The sequence below is a fragment of the Clavelina lepadiformis genome, chromosome 1, assembly GCF_947623445.1.
Source record: "Clavelina lepadiformis chromosome 1, kaClaLepa1.1, whole genome shotgun sequence".
Lineage (NCBI taxonomy): Eukaryota > Metazoa > Chordata > Ascidiacea > Aplousobranchia > Clavelinidae > Clavelina > Clavelina lepadiformis.
In genome coordinates this window covers 21,982,355-22,001,942 of record NC_135240.1, presented here as the reverse complement: position 1 = coordinate 22,001,942, position 19,588 = coordinate 21,982,355, and the positions used below count along the sequence as shown (strand labels likewise).

The window sequence follows — 19,588 nt, the reverse complement described above, 5'->3', positions numbered from 1 at the left end:
TTCTATAAATTACGTTAAGTATATAAACAGTAATATCGCTTGACACAGAACATGAAGGATACTGGATTAATAAAATATTTATAAAAAGGCCTTCTTAGGCTATGATCGTAGGAAATATACGGTCCATTCCATGCTGCAAATGGCTTTTGATAATTTAAAACAATAAGTTACAGCAATATAATTGAATATCACAAATACATTGAACAGATAAATATACGTAACAGTAAAATAATCAATCTCCAACAAAATAAGTGCCCAAATCCAAAACACAATGCGCGCCAGTTCAATGCATTAGTCCAAAATCCGAAAAAATAAATATTTCGATATTCACGCGACCGCAGTTTTGCGTACAGCAGGCTGTTCTGATATTCCTGCAAAACCAAGTTCTGACCTAAGTAATAGCGCCACCGCACGGACTAAGAACTATTCATTTCGCCATCACTGGAGGCGATAATGCAAAATGGCGCCATTTTCAACCTCAGGATCCTGATATTAACATATATCAAATAAACAAAACTAGGCTAAGTTTAACGCACGAAGACAAATTTAATATCTAGGCCTTTTTAACTACTCCTAAGACTAGGCTATAGCACGAAAATTACATAGTTAAAGTTTAGACAAAAAATAAAACAACATTTAAAACAATAGTAAACCATTCCAAGTAAATAATATAGTTGCCAACAAAATAGGGTACCAGTAAAAACATTTTCTGGTCACGCCTGCAGAATACATAATATTTTTACCAGTACAAAGACACCATATAGTATAATACCATAATATGATGCAAGTAACTAAAAAAAAGCAACAAACTGTGTGACGATCGTCATAGAAAATGTCTTGTATATTAGCTGGATTATTTTCAAATCATCCAGGAGTTATTATCTGTATCTTCCTCTTCTGCCTCAATATCAGCCTAAAATATGATTTAAGAGTGATAGTCTTACTACCTATGTGATGAAAAAGTCAACATTTAATAATAACAAAAAAGTGTTTGAAAAAGGCAATTAATTTCTTATACGAATATTCAGAACTTTTTTCCATTTAATGTAAATAACAAAACATTATTCCACAAATCCACCAAAAATCAAACCTGCAGTTCAGCATTTTGTTCTTCAGGAGAATCTATGTAATCATTCAAGTCCTCTTCTTCTTCTTCTTCTTCACTTTCTTCAGAACCTCCCTCCACCCCAGTTTCATGCGATGGCTGCATCATGTGTTTTAAATTTTATAATAAGGTATTAAGCGTGTATTTCATTAAAACAAGCAAATGCAGCTTGCAATGTTAAAACTCACCATTGAGTCTTGCTTCTTTCCAATGTAAAGTGCTTCTTTGTCTTTTTGAATAATGCTTTTCAGCTTAATAAAAATTGCCCATGTTAAAATTAATGCTTGCAATATATCACCATCAGCATAAAACTAAAGCTTGGAAAGTTAATTGATTTTAAATGGATGACATATTAAAAGCATTGAATAAGAGTAGTTAAAAGCAGTTTTTACCCGGTTCTTATATTTTGTCTCCAAGATACAGAGATCAACTTCGTAATCATCCTCTTCTCCAGCACTAAACCAGAGAGGATCACTGGTCTTCGGTGTAAAAGTTGGAAAAGAAGTTGACATCATTTATTTCAGTATTTACACTTAATAATGATTTAAGGTGCCTAAAAGTTCCTAACAAGGCAGTGGGTAAGAAAGATGGTTGCAGTAGAACAAACAAACGCCACTATAAATTTCACCGACATTTGTTTGCCTGACATGAAAGTCAACAATTAGAAAAGCACAATGCAAATTTGTTTGTTTGCGAGCTATTATGGCAGTGACAAGAAACAGAATTTTTAAAAATGCAATGCATAAAAAATTGCATCATTCGTATGTTACTGTTACTAGTAATTCAGTGTATTTTCAACATGGTAACAAACTGAGGTCATATCTAAAATGATTTGTAAAATATTTCACTACTTTAGAGAATAATAGAGTAAGCAAAACACGAATATCAATATAATACAGAATCAGAATTAGATTTTCAAAAAATATTGCTTTTACCATTGACTCAATACAATAGCAGTAAGATATGTCCAACTACTAGTATAAGCATATGCGAAATGAAAAGTCACTTTGAGCCTAATTGTAATAACAAAGCAAATCCAATGTCATAAAACGAAGTTGATTTTCCGTGGGATTCAGTTTACTTTCTTTTCTTATAGTTTCCAACAGTTTTAGCTTTCTTTTTAGCAGATTCTGATTTAGTTTTTGGATCAGACTTCCTTTTTACAGCGGGTGAAGAAGGCAAGACTTTGAAGAAATCATCGAGCCTTCCTTGGGTGCTCTTTTGTCGACTCTTTATGATTTTTTTCACTCCACTTCTCACCCTGTCTTCGTTGAAACCTTTTTGCTTTACCATGAATTCGACTATACCCTCCTCATCAGGATCAGTCCACTTGAGCTCCACATTGTCTGCAGAAGACACATCAGGAGTAAGAAAGAGCTTCCTGGCTTCTTTGTAAACCCAGCCTTCTGGTACAGTGTATTTTTTTGAATCAATATGCTTCAAAATTTCATCGATGCTCTTGTGTTGTTTGATGAGGTCGTAAGCTCTCTTGGGTCCGACTCCGCGAATATGCTCACAATAGTCACAGCCGAGTAGAATACATAAGTCTACAAACTGCTCATGACTCATTTCCATTTCCTGTAAAACTTTTTCATAAACAAATTCTTGAATTGGCATTTTCCTCGCCTCACTGAATGTCATGTGACGTAGCAGACGAGTAGAATGAAACGTCAAAGCATCCATATCTTCAGTTGCCGTGGCATATACTTTTCCTGATTTTACTAGAGCTGCACATTGAGCCTCTGCTTCAGTAGGAGCTTCAACAACAGGTATCCCCATGAGTCGGAGCAACTTTTTACAGTCGGCCATGTGCTCCTTTGTGACCTTCACCAATCGACGAGTGAATTTTTCGATTTCTTCAGCTTCACCACTCTCTTGCGCTTTGGCTAACTGCTTTTCTGCTTCTTGCCTTCGCTCAGCCCGCTTTGCAAGTTCACCGGACTTCATCTGGGGTGGTTTTCCATCAAAGACAAAAGCAGGCTTGATTCCATTGTCTAAGAGTCTGATGGTCCGGTAAAACATACCAGCAATGTGGCTGGTCACTTCACCTTCTTCATTGGTCAACTGGTTTCCATCCTGACGAATAGCAATTAAGAATTGATAAACTGCCATTGATGCATCTATGGCAACCTTGCGGCCGAAGTAATTTTTCATTAAATTTTCCTTAACTGCAGATGGTGCTTTATCACAGATCAGCTTGGATAAACCCAATATTCCCATTCTAGCAGATTTATTTTTCTATAAATTTACTAACAATTATATGCCTCAAATTACTACTTAACTAGCTTACAAATAAAAAAAGAAATTTTAATTATCCTGCTGCTCTAGCTGCTTCGCAACCACATTGACACCAAGATCTGGATATCAATGAATCAATGTTATTCTAACTTTTTACACAAATAGCTTAAACCCATACTCTGTGAAGTATTCCTTAGTTACTGTAATGTAAAGGGCCGATTGGGCACAAAATTAGATGGCAAAACTTCAATCCCAGGATCATCCTAATTCTAATAAGTCATAATATTTCCATGTATTGTACTTTGAGTTTTTCTCCTCTTTATGACACAAACCCAAATATGTGGGTTGCATCAATAAAAAATATATTATACACTTTCAGTTACACCTATCATCCTAATTAAAAAAAAGGGTTGATATAATATACATTATGTTTATACACTGTATTTTTAATTTCCCTTTAGCTTATATGAAGTTATCATCCTCATCTGGACACAAATCATGTTTTTGGATGCTAAAGCAACTATTTTTAAATGATCATACTGGTTTCAAAAAGACATGCTAGTGGTATGTCTTGGTAGAGTCAGAATTATCCAAGTTAGAGACGAACATACCGACACATTTGCCTTTTAATAATATATATAGATTAAAGAAATTTATCATATTTGTTATTGATAAACATTCAAATCAATATGAATTAAAATTAATTGAAAGAAAGTGACTATAAGATGACCTTTGTTCAAATTTTCATCACTTGGCCAAGTTAGGCCTATACTTAAATAAATATTATATCATACATAATGTAATAGGATGATAAGAAGTTCTAACAGTTATAGTACAATTCAAATCAAGATTAAAGGAGTGACCATTTCTGCCAAATCTACATTTGTCCATCAGCGTGTATGTGAGCCCATCTGTCCAGACTGCAGAGTTTAGCCTAAGTGCACTCAATGTTGTTTTCCATGAGCTAAAGTGGCACATTTTAGGTGCGTAATTTAGAACTTCTTGATTTTGAAAGTTTGCTTTCAGTGTGTCAGATAAATGCATTAATAAATGTAATGCCAAAATTTGCCCAATGTCAGTTGACGTAATACTTATGTAGGCTGTAACATAGAATGTAGGGTAAAACGGCAATTCGGCACTAAAAATTGGTGCAGAAGCCAACTTTCTGCACAAGAGAAATCCGGTACATCATACAAACTTTTCAGTAGGGCTTATGTGCACCAAATTTTCAACTCATTTAGAAACTGAATTGGTGAAACTGTTGGAATCGCACGTACCCCAAGCATTGCACACCTGAACTTGTCATTTTTGGTTGTATCATACAACTTGTATGGAGCCCGCAAGATTTTGCTAAAAACGGTGCAGGACGGCTAAAATAGGATTACACTGGGTGCAAAATGGTGTACTAGGTGCATTTTCCAGTCGGTTATAAACACTAGCCTAAACACAAAGCCTGTGGGCTTTCTTTTTTCACATTCAGGTACACCAGTCACAGTCTTCCAAAATCTTGACGGTGCAGTTGCCTTGCTTTCCAAGATATTGCTAACTACCGGACTGCAGAGTATGGCAGTTTCAGCCGAGATTATCAGGTGTTCAGAAGCTAAATTCTGATGTGCAAGGTAGCAGGTGGCGTGCGCTGCGACTCATGGCTGCCTGCATTTGTGCAGGCAAAGCGCACTATACAATAGAAACCAGGGAAAAAATTAGTGTTTTTAGAGATATTGGTTACATACACCCCAGGTATATGTGCAGTATAAAATCGGAGAAAAAGTTAGTGTCTCCTCTTCTTTTGGGAGACACCAGTTAGTAACCTGACCATTCAAGACTTTTCCTGTCTGAGCATACAGACTGGGATCCCAATACTATATCAATCTGCTATTCATGCTGATATCGTTACATTACGACACTTTTACTTGTTGACTTCATTGTTCTCAAGTCTCAATGCTGCATTGTCTCATGAGTCATGACCAGGGCAATTTTTTGCAACTTTTTTTACAGCTTCCTAAATACGGAAAATTTATTTAACGATGTTTTAAGCTGTTTTCAGGAATTTTATATTGCAACTTTTTGCAACTATTGCTTTTTTACATTTAACTTTTTACTGCAATTTTTATCAAATATTGCACAAAATCGTATTTGGATCACCGATTCGAACTGTAGTGACTAAAATGCAATTGTAGAAATGACCCGGCCAAACATCAGTCCTGAACTATATGCCAAATTCTTAAACTGCCAAGCAAGTTCATGCACTGTGGAACGAAGTTTTAGCATGCTACGCAAACTGTTGGCAAAAGATCGCAATTTCTCCCCAGATAATGTTTGGAAATATTTAGCATTGATGTAAATAGATCGCTTGAGTAAACTGTCGTTTAAAATGTCGTATAACTGTCGTTTAAAATTATTGTGCATAAACGCAAATTTTTACTGCACCTTTGTTAAAAATAAATGCAAATTTATCACGATTTTAATGCAACAAAAACTTGCCCTAGCCATGACCAATGATGCTGATGCGCGAAGCTTGTCAACAGGTCAAGCTCTCCTCCAAGACCGTAGGTCACTAGAAATTTGTTTCGCGTTTTCTTGCAAGCCACCTCGCTTAGCAGCTTTACATACAGCCTATACAGTCTGTACAGACTATATAGCCTTCATTAACATCGATTAAATTATTTGGTTGCCATACTTTTTGGAGTAGGCCGAGTTTGTCATTTGGCGCGAGCGGGTCTATGCCATGAATGTTTCTCATAGACAACTAATATCGTAATTTGCTGCAAAAAACTCAACAGCATTAATTTGTCCCTGATTTGTCCGTAGGACGTAAGTTTGTTTATCATCTTTCACTATCTGAGCTTAAGGTTGATGTGCTATGCAAGATCGCTTTCGGAAAATCCACAAAACATCAAACTTTATTTATGTGTCCTTGAAATCGGATTAACCAATGGACTCTATCTGTCCTCCAGAGCTATGAAACATAGGAAATTCAGAAATGTATTTAAGAAAGAGCAAAATGTATGACAAATGAATCTTATGAATAAGAATCATATAGTTACGTATATATGTATTATTTATAGTCCATCTGAAATCGAAGAAAAGAAAAAATTTCAGATTTTTCTGTTTATAAAAATTCAACAAAAAATGGAAACTTTCTTGTAAAAGACTTTAACAGTGAAAATTATAAAGAACATCTTATTCATAAGACGTATGGTCAGTATGAATTTTTCCAGAGAATTCACTTTTAATAATCACCAATGAGAAAAACTAATTTATTTAGTTCATCTCCTATGTTTAACGGTTAACAGCTCACAGAAATGTCTTGCTGTTTTAAACGAATGAATGAGAAACGCAACGGTAAGTGGTTGGCACTGATGCACAAACCCAATAAAAAAAATTTAATGTTGTTGGTAAGTAACCTTTGCAAAAATTTGCATCGCTGTTTTAATTACAAACAATAACATTCTCAAGTTGTCACCACCAACAGGCAGTACAGAACAATTTGTTTGGAAACCACAGACGCTACTTTTTTCTTGTGCGCAAAGCAGCATGTTGATGGAAAATTTCATGCCGCGCGAAATTCAGAAGGTTATTTTGCCGTCGTGTTGACGTTCGGTAGCTTTGCGAAACGTAAAGTATGTGTTATCATATGTTTCATTACCGAGGAGAAGAATGTAGGCTAAATTAAAGTACACGCTGCACGCGAGGCTTAACGCTTATACGTAACGGAAGGACAAGGCTATATGCTGCTGCCAGGCTTCTCTAGCTTACTCTACTAGTATACCTGCCTTTTACTGGTTTAGGCTAGAACAAGGATCATCTGAGATTTAGCCTATAGAGTGTAGGTCGACAGTAAACAAAATTAGGCTTTAAAATGCTATAAGAGCCTCTGTACCATATTCAGATGTTCGTATGAGCTTGTCACCATACTGGCACATCCAGATATCAGTATAAATAACAGAATAGCCTAGGATAATTTTTAAAAACAATTTTAGCCTACCTATAACCCGGTGTGTAAAAGTTTTTATATCAAAACATAAACATTCAGATGTATAAAAATTATCTTAAATATTGAAACATTTTACATCGTTTAAGATGGTGTAATGCATTCAAGGTTAATCAGTGCAGAGTTGTTACTGATAGTCTACTGAGATTAACAATATTGTTAAACAGCTGAACATTCTTCTTACCTTGTGATAAACAGTGATGTTGTTATATTTTGAATAAAATTGAAATATTAAAAATCTATACTAACCGACACTTGTTTTGACTTAACAAGACCCGTAGGATGTGCATGCAGCACAAAACATTATCAGTGAACTGAGGATTTTACTCACAATTTATCAAACTCAGAGCATTGCATGGAAATGGATTAAGTGTTCACCTAAACCAGCTGAATGGTTATCAACCCTACTGGTTTAAGATGAAAGAATGGTTTCATTTTGCAAAACAACAATAGTCTTTGGAGGAAACGTTTGCCATGCTTTGGTGGTTAGTCACACTTTTGTGGCTGACAACATTTGAGCAAAGTCATGCTCAAGGAACAGTTTCATTGGACTTTAATGTCACTGAAAATGCCACAATCGGAACTGAAGTTGGAAGACTTCAACAATCAGGAGTAGCCGGAGGATATATATTGACAAGTGATGAGTCTTCTCCATTTTTAACACATTTTGATGTAAATCTCTTGCAAGATCAAGGAATACTTTTAACCATCAAAGCTCTAGATCATGAAGAGTATTCCCAGTTTGATGAAGTTGCTTACGATAGTATAAAAAACAATTACATACAGGTTGGTTTTTTGAAATGTTACTCTCCACAAGTAATCAAAAATAGTATTTATCACAAAGTAGTTAAGTATCATTTTTCTTTAGAAACATGACAGTGTCAAAAGTAGATGTTTGCTTGGACATTATCATTACCGTATTTATATCTTTCTTTTTTTCTGTCATGAATGTCCATGATATTATTTTCAGTATTCTTCTATGCATACAGATACACATAGATGTGATTGATATAAATGACAATTCTCCACAATTCATCACTGATCAGTTAGACCTTAACATATCAGAAGCAAGCCAGGTTGGTGCCAGCTTCAATCTTGGATCTGCGACAGATGATGACTCGGAGCAGTACAATGTTCAAGGTTATCGGATTATCAGTGGGAATGATGCTCAAGTTTTTGGTATTAAAAACAACATGATAGACAATAAAGTTTACGCTGATTTGGTTGTAAATCAAACTCTTGACCGTGAAGAAAAACCATCATATACTTTGGTGATTGAAGCATATGATGGTGACGTGCCTCCGAAAACTGACACTGTTCAACTTAACATCAAGATATCAGATGTAAATGATGAAACTCCTATGTTTAACGACACCCGTTATACTGTTGATGTTCCGGAAGATGCTGTTGTAGGGACAGATTTGATCACTTTGACTGCTGAAGATCGTGATGCCGGAGACAACAGCAAAGTAACTTATCGAATCAATCGAGTTCAGAGTGATCCTGATGAGTATTTTATGGTTGATTCAGAAACCGGAAGGATTTATTTAAACAAAAAAGTGGATTTTGAGACCAAAATACAGCACAAGGTAGTACTTGAAGCAGTTGACAGTGGCACAGAACCTCAGGTGGGCTCCACAGTCGTCATAATCACAGTGACTGACGTCAATGACAACAAGCCATCAATTAACGTTATTTTTCTAGATGCTAATGAGGCAAAGGTTGGTGATTTTTGTCTAAATTAATTATTAACACCTCATAGTTTTATTGATTAGCGCGTTTCACAAACGAAGAGTACAGTACTTGAAAGAATTGTGCATGTAAACATTGAAGACAAATTTTAAACATTACCTTGGTTAATTTAGGTTTCAGAAGGCGCTCAGCTGGGTGATTATATTGCACGTGTGTCTGTATCCGACCCAGATATGGGCGAGTTGTCTTTAGTAAATCTGACCATAAGCGGAGGAGATGGAAGGTAAATTACTATCTAATCAAAATATTGGCAAGTAGTGATGTTTATGCATGAGTAATTTAAATGTTTTGACCGAAACATTCATTATTACAAGGCATTTTCTCTTATAGATTTGGGCTGCAAACGGACAACGACATAATTTACTTGATATGCATAAAGACAGAACTGGACAGGGAGACAAAAGCCTCTTATGATATTACCCTGACAGCCACAGATTTTGGAAGGTAGATATATGATCAGGAATTTCATAGCTCTATGGAACGCTACAACAAACATTACTGATTTCCATACTTCATGTTGTAGCCCGCCACAAACGGCAATCACCTCGTTCACTCTGACCATTGAAGACGTAAACGACAACCCACCTCGGTTTGAGGAAGAATTTTATGAATTTTCTCTCAAAGAAGACGTCTACCTAGGTAGCAACTACAACAATTTCAAACGTCATCAATGTATTTTAAGCGGGACGAAAACTTTGTTAATTTTTCTTCCTTTCTAGATTGACTAACGTTATTTATAGTACTTAGTGCAATTAATCATGTCACAGGCACATTTGTTGCGCAACTGCAAGCTAATGATATCGACGAGGGGCTCAACGCGCAAGTGCTGTACAGCATTGAGAGCGGCGCACAGAGCGATTGGTTTACTGTTCACCCCAGCTCTGGTGTGATCACAACGGCGTAAGTATACTGCGTCTATTATGTCATAGAAGCATTTTAGTATTTGCTATCGTGAGGTAATAATTGTATGCCGTGGAAAGTCTTCCATAATTTAATCCGCACTCTGATGTGTGGTGCTAACAAACGATTGGCGAAAAGCTCCACGTGTTGTTACTCTTTGTTATTAACACCTATCCTCATAAATCAAGTGTGGCTAATTCCGTTAATTATTTCCGGAATGTCACTGTTTCAAACAATTGTAAGTAAACACTTGCACACACCCCTTTGAAAATTGATACTGAATACCGGCCTGACAAGAGTGCTGGTATTCTATTCAAACCCTAATCTAGTTATCGCTTGTAATTTGAAGAACTTTAGTTACACGCCCGTACACGCGGTAGTTATCTCTTCGTCAAAGGCTCAAAGCACAATTATTAATTTTTAAAAGGAAATTTTGCTAGCCTACCTTATAACTGTGACATGTTACTCATACCTTTCCCATGGCTTAAAGTGCCATAGCTCTATAGTTACTATAGAATGAAGCGAAAAGTACAAATGCAAAGTATGAGATAATTGCGAATAAACAATACCGATTATTGGGATTTGAGAGATGCTATCATTTTTCGCTGGTGCGTTGGTTTTCATATAAGGCCTTAATAACTTTCGGCGAAGACACTGGTCTCGCATATCGTTTCAACCTTACATAAATTCCGGGTCAAGTACACAATTACATTCATGTTCGAAGTCCCGAAAGGAAAGGACTTTTGACGCAATAATCCCTTCATACTCGATCCTAACTTGGACGTGCATTCGTATATCACTATACTTGACACAAATATTTTACTTTGTGCTTTGATTTACGCAAGAAATAGAAAAATATTCTTAACACATAGCAAAGACTTGGACAATCGGATCAACTCCGCTCCCACCCTGGTTGTCATAGCAACCGATAAAGGAACTCCTCCTATGTCATCCAATACAACGTTGCTCATCCGCATCAACGCAACATCGGACAGTGCTCCCACTTTTGAAAGTTCTTCCTACAGGAAATCTGTATTCGAAGACGCACCAATAGGGAGATGCATTTTTCAGGTTAGAGTGATTGAAATATAGAAACGAAAAGCGTCTCGTAAAACTTGGCAAAGTTTTATTTGTAAAGTCAATTGTTGTTTTGCTTATTGTCGGTCATTGCTCAGTCGCTGAACAATGAACATCATAGAACAAGTACATCTTCGGCCAAATTTCTTAGATTAGATTCTTGCAAAGTCATCTTGGCGATTTTTGTGATAATTGGTATTTACGCAACTGGTCTTTAGCGACTTTGACGGCCTGAGAATTTCTCGTGTTAAGCTGCGATACGTGTTGCTTGCTACGTAACATGTTGCTTACGACTTGTACACAGAACATTGCAAAATTTCATGCATTTAATAGTTGCTTTGCGCGATTATTCTTGATTAATTAGTTTTACGATAATGTTACCTCTCAACAGGGGAAACAGTTCTGTCATATTTAATGCTTTGGCGTTTGTATTGTTATTTAGCAGTGTTTTTCTCGTACTAATACTTATTTGATCTGGGAAAATAAACAGACTCTTCTTCCTTTATTTACCCTTTACGCGCAGGAAAACCATTTTGGTGCCTGTGAGTTAAAAAAAGAAAACAGACCCATTAGCACAAACTTCAAATTAAATTTCAATCGACTGGCCAACGTCATGCTTGTGATTGTTAAAGTGCTGCTCTCGCTAGATTTTGCCAAACATTTTCAGTAAACGACACAAAAATGGGATTCCAACCACTAACAAAGATGCAAGGTCAAAATCAACAACTGTTCTGCTGGATTATACAATATGCAAAGCATGCCGAATCTACAACAATTTGCGTTCGATGCTTTAAAAAAACATTTTAGATCAAGTTTTTGATCTGATCGATTTTGCTGTCTACGTCTAAGCCGGATTAATTGTAAAATGCTTTGTCGTTATCAATGGAATTATGACAAACAAATAATGAAAGGGTATTAGTATCAGGGATTCGAACTGCAGTGGAAAACGGTTTAACTCCGATTCAGGTTTTACAAAATCTTATTTTACCGGTTCTAATCCGGTTCAGGTTTGCATCGGGTGCATACATTCAGTTCCGGGTTTCGGTTCAGCAAGCTACGATTCGCTCTGGGTTCGAATGACATTATCCAGCTAATCATTTTTTTAATTTATTCAACTACACTGCCCAAGTAGTAATTCGTTTTGAAATAAGTAAAAGAAACACGTTTTCTATAACTATTGAATGAAATTATTGTACTGAAAAAGTAGTTACAGTTGAGAAAGGTTAGAATCCGGTTCAGGTTTTTTTCTCTTAGTCTTCAATGGTTTCGGTTTGGGTTGAGACAAATTCAATATATTGGGTTCTGGTTCCGGTTCGGTTTTCATAAACATCCGCTCAAACCGGTTTAAAGGTTCACGTGCAAATTCGTTTCGACACCCTGGTTAGTATATTGAACGGTATTAACAGTACCGTGTCAAGGCAATACCGTTGTCGTCGTGATTGAAGTTTTTCGTTTGGATGCAAGCAGCATTGTTATAATGTTAGGAATCTAAAATTCATTTGATTTGAATGACAGAAGATTTGAAAAACTCTTGCCTGTTTCGTAGCAGTTGTTATAATATTTTTAAATACTTTACTTGAATTTGATGCGTTGCAGTGTGTTTTTCAATACGGAAGTATGTAAGGCAAGAAAATGATGAAGTTATAATTAATGGCTTGATTGAAATCGGTCCAACTATTTTCGGTATTACTAGATCCTTTTAGATGGCTCGGTTCATTTTGCTTTTTAAGGCTGGTTACCAATAAATGAATATAATGATCTGAGTTGAAAGCAAAACCGTATTCCAACTTGTCCGTACATAAAAGCGCGACATCAAGGTTATAGAATATTTTGGACTGTCATATTTTGCTATTACGTTTGGATGTGGTACCGGATGCTTATTTCGAAAAAGAAAAATACTTTTTCAGCTTCCAAAATGTTTCTAAAGTCTAATTTTTTCAGGACTGGTTAAATCAAACGTTCTTTGCATTCTTAAATCTTGTTTTTACCGGAATTAAAATTTTTGGATAAAATTTAAAATTTATTTAAAATCAATTTAACATCAAATCTGACTTAAATTTTCCGCCGGATCATTGATTTTTCTCACTTTGTTGTTAATTCTGTTGCCATTGAGTTTATTAATGAAGTTCGAATATTTTAGTTTTCAACTTTTGGCATTATGGTTATATCAATGCGAAGGCTCTTATAGTTAAAACCAAGTGTCGTGTGATTACTTAATTTGAAACGCGTTTTATTCTACAAAATGAACAAAATTTTGATAAACCTTCAATGGCTCTTATAAAATTGATCCAACACGATTTGTCGATCTGTCTTTATGAAAACACGAGGTACGATAGTGTGATTAATTGTGCATAAAGCACTGATTCTTGAAAGACAAAGTGACCGAAGTTAATCTAGGCTTAATGGAAGCTAATTAGAAATCCTGACATAAAAGGTTACATGTAGGGAACTTATCTTTTTAATCAGATTAGAGAGTGATGGTTTTATATAAAAGTGTCATACTCTCAGACTTAATATATGACGCTCGGTGCTTTTGTTCAATAAATGCCATACTCATTGAAGGTCCCTTATCAACTTCAGATTTCAATTTATACCTTTTAATATTCCACGCATGATCCCTTGACAATATCGACATGCAGTTGACTGATTTTCACCGAACAGTATACTGATTTAGTGATTAGTGATTACTACTATAGTGAAGCATACCAAGCAAGCAATTAATTAGGTCAAAACATGGCAGAAATGGTGAAACGTGGTTTATAGTAATTTATAGTATAGTTTGTAGTTTATAGTTTCGAGTAATTAATGATTGACTATTTATAAGATTTTATTCCATATACAGTAACTTTTCATATAGGCTGTATTGGGCGAACTTCGCTCTTTCTAGCCATTGGTCACTGATTGATAAAAAAACACAAGTTGCAACCTTGTTGTGGGTGCAAAAGCTTACAAATGGTTGTAGATTTCCCACGGCTTTAATCGAAGCCATTTTATCCTAACCTTTTAGCCCAGGTTTCCCATGACCATTGCAGGTATATCTACATATTTGTATGAAAGAGACGGTTGCTTTAAACCTTTCCTCGTATTCACATCTGTTTAATGTTACTTATCTTAAATTTAATCTTTAAATTGGGCCCCGTACGTTTGATTTTTGCCGTCTCTCTGGCGTGTCATTCTCCAATGCTTTCTTCTCAATTTACAAAATTAGATAAACGTAACTGGTCGATTTCTGGACCCGAATAGCTTATGTTGTTTATTTTTGACTTTCTGGGGATAAATATCGGTGATATATCGCTTGGGAAAGTTTTAGAAATGATTTAAGTGATATTTGATAAAGTTACAGTTTTACTATACCCATAGTAATATCGGGGAATTTGCAAAAATAATTCGGGTTTGTCCGTATAGCTGAACACAATAACTTCCCAAATTCTGTAAAACTCAGCTTTATGCCTTTTAAGATTGCTACATGATGCAATCTAACATACGTATTGCACAGAACCCATTGCATTTACTTCCCACTCTAAAATCCATGGCATTTTCTCAACACACAACATATTGAGGTTTCCTAAGTGGTAGGGCCTGGAAAATCGATATTTATGGCATTTGAAATTTCTAACTTTACCCTTTGTTTTGTCTTTATAAGAGGAAACGTGCACAGAATGGTTTCATTTTATCTACATACAGTTTCACTTGACTCAGTGTGACTTTCATACACTATTATAAAAAGAACTTATTTATTTATTTTACACGTCGTTGTGTTTCATTCTTGATAAATCCAGCTCCAATGGCATTGACAATCAGACGTATTGCCATTATAAATCTTGTTATTTTAACTTTGTCGTTATCGTGGATTAGTTTTCCATTCGTACGTTAATCACAACGTCATTTTTTCAAGGCCATTTTGGCCGTAGTTAGTTTATTTTCACATGATTTTGGTTTTAGCTAAATTTACAATAATTTGCTTAAAACCGACATTTATTGTAACAGATTTATAGCGAGCTCTCATCCATATTCGTTGTTATCTATCAGAGCATTTTGCAATAGACATTACAGTCGGAGTGCGTCATAATATTAAACTTCGCATTACGCTTATATTACACCCCGTGTAGTTTTAACAATATTGTATGTATGTTATGTACTGACAAGCCGTCGAACGGAATCCAAAGCTAATGTAATGTTGCTATTGTGGAACAATTGTTGTTTATAAGTCTACAATATATTATCATCTGCCTTATCGTGTTTACCGTGTGTGGGTTTTAGTGACAATGTCCAATATCAACAGCAGGATATATCGGCACTCGCGATTAGGAAATGCTTTTATCGTTTTGTAGACGTCAATATCGCTTGCCGGACCGATTGTGACAGAATGTTTTTTCTGAGACGAGATCAAAGATGTTTGGCCGAAAAAACAGCAAAGACTATAACGATGCTCCTAACGTTTATATCTGTATAATCCTCATATCCGTTATATCTAATGTACATTCTTTACCTTTCAGCTATTCTTAATCTCCCTTATTATGGGTGAGATCAATTGACTTAGCCCTGGCAGGAGATTCGCCTAATTTCACATCAAATATTGTCCAATTTTAAATCAAGGAGCTCGAAAAATCGGTTATAAGAACTTGAAAAATCAATTCCGGTTCAATTTTTATCGAAGGAAAAAGCGATTTCAAGTCATTTATTCCGCTTCTCAATTTTCAATGGGTTTGGCAGTAATTTTGTGAAAAGTGAGCTCCATAAACACAGAATTTTGCAGATATATCCATTTGGAAGGCCTAAAGTGTATTTTAGGGGATTACTTCAAAAATGTTATGTTTGCAGTAGATTTATTTTTTGAATCGACTGACCCTTTGTTTTAAACTCAACCCATGGTCTTGATTTATCAGCGCGACGATATGTCTGTCGATATTCATTTACCCGATTTTGATGAAATAAGACCACTACGCGCATTTGTAATTACCGGCTGTATATTCACACGGGACTTATAAATGCTCTATTAATCTGCCCACTTGCTTGATGACCTTTGGCGTATTGGTATATTAGAATTTGTATGTACAATTGCATTCTATGTTGTAACTTCTGACTGTAACTTCTTCACGTATAAATTATATTCTATTCCGACTACTATACGTAATGTTTATTTTAAAAATTTACGCATAATTTTATTTTTCTTAACATATCTATGAAAATAACGTTGTTTTTCATTGTTTGCGTGATATTGAATGGCTTGGCCGTCGCTGCGTACTCACGCACGTCTTTGTTACGACACTACGTAAGTTTTCCTTACGCATAGTTTGAACCCAATGTCGAGCGTAAATGACAGTTGTTCGACAAGAACACAATAGTTACCATCTATAGTATAGATTCTATACGAACAGATTTGTAATACAAATGTCCTGACAGCGATTTTAATTAAGCTCTCGCAAAATGGAAGTGCTGGGGAACGTTTTGCTCTCATGAATGGAAAGTCAAAGGAACGTGCCTATAAACCTATGTCTACAAGCCGTCTTATTGTGTCAATCCATCGGCAAATGTATTGAAGCGACTATATTGGTAACAATCTGCGTTTTGGCAACGTATTTTAACTCCTAACAACTGAGTTTTTGTGTATGAGGTAATCGCATAAACCGAAATTTTTTTGTTTGGTTGCGAAATGGATTTTGAGAGTTTGAGTTTTGTATAAAAAGAAACATTAAGATTTAAATTATCCATTTAGCAAACTATAGTTACTTTGTATTGAAATGTGTAACTTTGCTTAATGTTACCTGTCGAAAAATCAGATTGAATTTTTTTTTAGGAATTGTAACAATGTACGACACGCTAATACAGTAGTTCAACAGCTATCATCAACTTTCCGCCCCATTCTTGCAATAGCCTTGTTTTTTGTATAGCGCTTTCTCATGACAATCGATAAGATAAGCGTTTCGATCTAAACTTTTTGCATTCAATTATAATTACCTTTCATTTAGCTTTATCATGTGTCACTTTCAAAAACCGATTAACATACCTCTCATCTGCTACAGTTAATCAGATATGTCACAAGGTTGACCCCAGTATAATGCGTTCAAAGACAGCACAATATAATTCTGATGTCTTACTGAAAATGAATTGGAGGTTATTTTCCTAACTTTTAAAAAAAATCGTGAAAATCTTAAAATGCCAGGTAATATTATTTGATGGTGATTTCGTTAACATTAGGGTGGCTCAGAACGTAAATAATTTTAACAGCGATTTGTATATTGTGATGAACAAATATAAGGTTCTTTCAGTAAATTTGACGAAATAAATTGTTTAAGGTAAAACGTAGCCATATCCATCTCAAACAAGACCTGATGACGTCAGCACGCCATCGGTTATTTATTTGTGTAGCGAAGGTGGGGGCCAAGTGTGGGGCATTTTTAGTCGTTTAAGGCAAAACGCAAATACTCGACAATTAATCCATCCAGCCCATTCCGCCACTTCAGCCAATCGCTACATTATAGATCTCCATGAGAATGTTGCTCGATCTAGTTTGTTCATTTCCTTCAACTGAGATGATTTAAGCACATTATGGCGCCGTTTTCCCACAAGTGCGATTGTATTTGACTTATCTTGTTCGTAGCTGACACGTTTTTTTTACATTTGCAATGCGTTTACGTCTACGTTTGATCTCCATGTCAAATTTTTATGGTTTTATGAACGTGTCCAAGAATTCCAGGCTATGGTCAATAAGTCTGCAATTCGCTGTACTTTTGGTCCTTCATGCCAATTGCTTGTAATTAACAACTACGCTTGATGATAGTACAGTTTACAAAAATGTCATATTGCTGTAAGATTACTGGCATCTTAATTGTTTACCAAGTTGATGAATTACGTAATTTTGTTTACGTACAGAGTGTCACGTTCAAGTGATTTTGAGCATATTGTTTAAAGTGTTCATATTCTGGCATACTTTGTTCCGGATATATATGGTTCAGCTTTCGGTCTTCGTCGCTCTTAGAAGTACTAGAGATGTGACGATAGGTTGACGAGAACCCGTGGCTTCGCATTTTCAAAGTCTTCCGTCATAACTTTAGTGCGCCTTGGTCCCGATACGAACAATTCACGATCCTCACCTTTAGAAATAGGTGCCTTGCTCGTAAATCAGAGAACCGTTTCGAAATCGTTGAGAGCCCCTGTGAGTGCCCTTACCGCCGTATTATTGTACGTGACGTCATAATAGTGTTGTCGATTATTTCTAGGCTTGTTCTAAGCAAAACTTCCCTCGAAACCTCTTCGCGTCGCCGTGTTTTTGAAAATAATACCCGCCAGATTAAACCCTCCGTTGTAGGAATTATTAATACGCGATGGTTATAGAAGTGATTTTGTTTAATATAACAAAACACTTTGCCTCTCAAAACCCTCCCGCACCTGTTAGTGCACTCTTGTGTATTGTCTTTCACGAAAGCGACGTTTCGATTCTTGTAAATTGTCCATTGTCTCATGTATATGGCTTCATCCTTAACTTGGCCATCTCGCGATTGGTTATTATGTGCTTTGTCGCGTCACTTGTGTTACAAGAAAACTATTTTGAAACATTGCAGTTTTTGTGAACTAACCGATCTCAACATGTTTTTTGATCAGTTTTATAATTTACTAACCAAAGCATGGAGGTTTAGAAATGTCAGGAATCAATTACATTAATTGTAGTTTGTGGAATACTTTGCCATTGTAGGATGGCTTATGTTACCACAGCCAGTCTTTATATGCGTTTTCAATTTTGGTGATTTTATCGAATGTAGTTAGAGTATAGAATACGAAAACCTCAAACCTTTTAATTGCACAAAGGCTTTGAAATCGTATGTTGAAGTTGCTAACATGTCTTGCGTCATCTCCCATTTTTAAACGCCCAGATTTTCGAATTGTTTAAGAGTTTCCAATAAAGCCGTTTTTGTTATGTACATGCGGGGTGGCTATGTTTGTCTTAAGAGTTCACTCATTCTACTGTTCAATTTAGGAAAATATTTTTCTTCAATGATTACATTGCTTATTGTACCTAGACTGTTTCCAGCTATCGCTTTTCAAGCGGCTTATTGAAGAATTGCTGAAGTCTTTTCACGATTTTCTATTGTCCAGGCGCTGTACTATTTACCGATTAAACAGTAGAGTTGTAAGCAATCTATTCGTTCTTTTGGTTTATTTATGGTTGAACAACAACCTTTCACTCGTTGATGATTTAATTTCTTTTCATATGCGTAACTTCACAGGGGATAAATATACTAGATTATGTGATGTTTGTAGACTGTTTCTACAATTTCAGAAAAACATGTTCACACTAGCATGCATGTGCAAACTTTATCCGGTAAATAGTCTTCATATTTTTTTGCGAATTGGAAAAAGATTATTGCCTTCAAAGCCCTTAAAAAGCGGAGTCAATGTACTGTTGATCGTTTTTCTTAAAAATGCATCTTCCTGTTGGAATACGTTATCTCCACAATCGCGTTGTTGGCTGAGCCGATGCGTACGTGACCACAATTCCCAATCAGTCTGAAGCAAAGTTACAC

The 19,588-nt window shown here is 35.7% G+C and overlaps 3 protein-coding genes across 4 annotated transcripts in view; 1 reads left to right on the top strand and 2 right to left on the bottom strand.

Moving 5' to 3' along the window:
• Window positions 1-38: 38 nt before the first annotated feature.
• On the bottom strand, window positions 39-1,640 carry LOC143463176 (uncharacterized). Its single transcript, XM_076961583.1, has 4 exons — window positions 1,498-1,640; window positions 1,294-1,356; window positions 1,091-1,204; window positions 39-913 (listed from the first exon to the last, which is right to left on the bottom strand). Exons 1-4 carry the CDS (start codon window positions 1,618-1,620, stop codon window positions 860-862), a joined length of 354 nt encoding a protein of 117 aa, XP_076817698.1. The 5' UTR covers window positions 1,621-1,640; the 3' UTR covers window positions 39-859.
• Window positions 1,641-1,658: 18 nt separating this feature from the next.
• Window positions 1,659-3,412, bottom strand: LOC143463166 (flap endonuclease 1-like). The gene has a single exon (XM_076961571.1). The coding sequence runs from the start codon at window positions 3,323-3,325 to the stop codon at window positions 2,183-2,185; it is 1,143 nt and encodes a 380-aa protein (XP_076817686.1). The 5' UTR covers window positions 3,326-3,412; the 3' UTR covers window positions 1,659-2,182.
• A 4,198-nt stretch (window positions 3,413-7,610) lies between these two features.
• Window positions 7,611-19,588, top strand: part of LOC143452744 (protocadherin-16-like) — a 31,354-nt gene continuing 19,376 nt past the window's right edge. For both annotated transcript variants that reach the window (XM_076954907.1, XM_076954163.1), the window contains exons 1-7: window positions 7,611-8,123; window positions 8,327-9,058; window positions 9,203-9,312; window positions 9,420-9,533; window positions 9,613-9,728; window positions 9,857-9,989; window positions 10,862-11,060. In XM_076954907.1, coding sequence (XP_076811022.1) covers window positions 7,812-8,123; window positions 8,327-9,058; window positions 9,203-9,312; window positions 9,420-9,533; window positions 9,613-9,728; window positions 9,857-9,989; window positions 10,862-11,060 — 1,716 coding nt within the window. In that variant the 5' untranslated portion in view covers window positions 7,611-7,811. The remainder of the gene's footprint in view (window positions 8,124-8,326; window positions 9,059-9,202; window positions 9,313-9,419; window positions 9,534-9,612; window positions 9,729-9,856; window positions 9,990-10,861; window positions 11,061-19,588) is intronic.

Bases quoted from the DNA above. Each gene is read 5' to 3' on its own strand.
- LOC143463176 (XM_076961583.1), bottom strand. From the start codon at position 1,620: ATGATGTCAACTTCTTTTCCAACTTTTACACCGAAGACCAGTGATCCT. The intron at 1,205-1,293 runs GTGAGTTTTAAC...CACATGATGCAG, and splicing joins GAAAGAAGCAAGACTCAATG to CCATCGCATGAAACTGGGGT. The intron at 914-1,090 runs GTTTGATTTTTG...ATCATATTTTAG, and splicing joins AACAAAATGCTGAACTGCAG to GCTGATATTGAGGCAGAAGA.
- LOC143463166 (XM_076961571.1), bottom strand. From the start codon at position 3,325: ATGGGAATATTGGGTTTATCCAAGCTGATCTGTGATAAAGCACCATCT.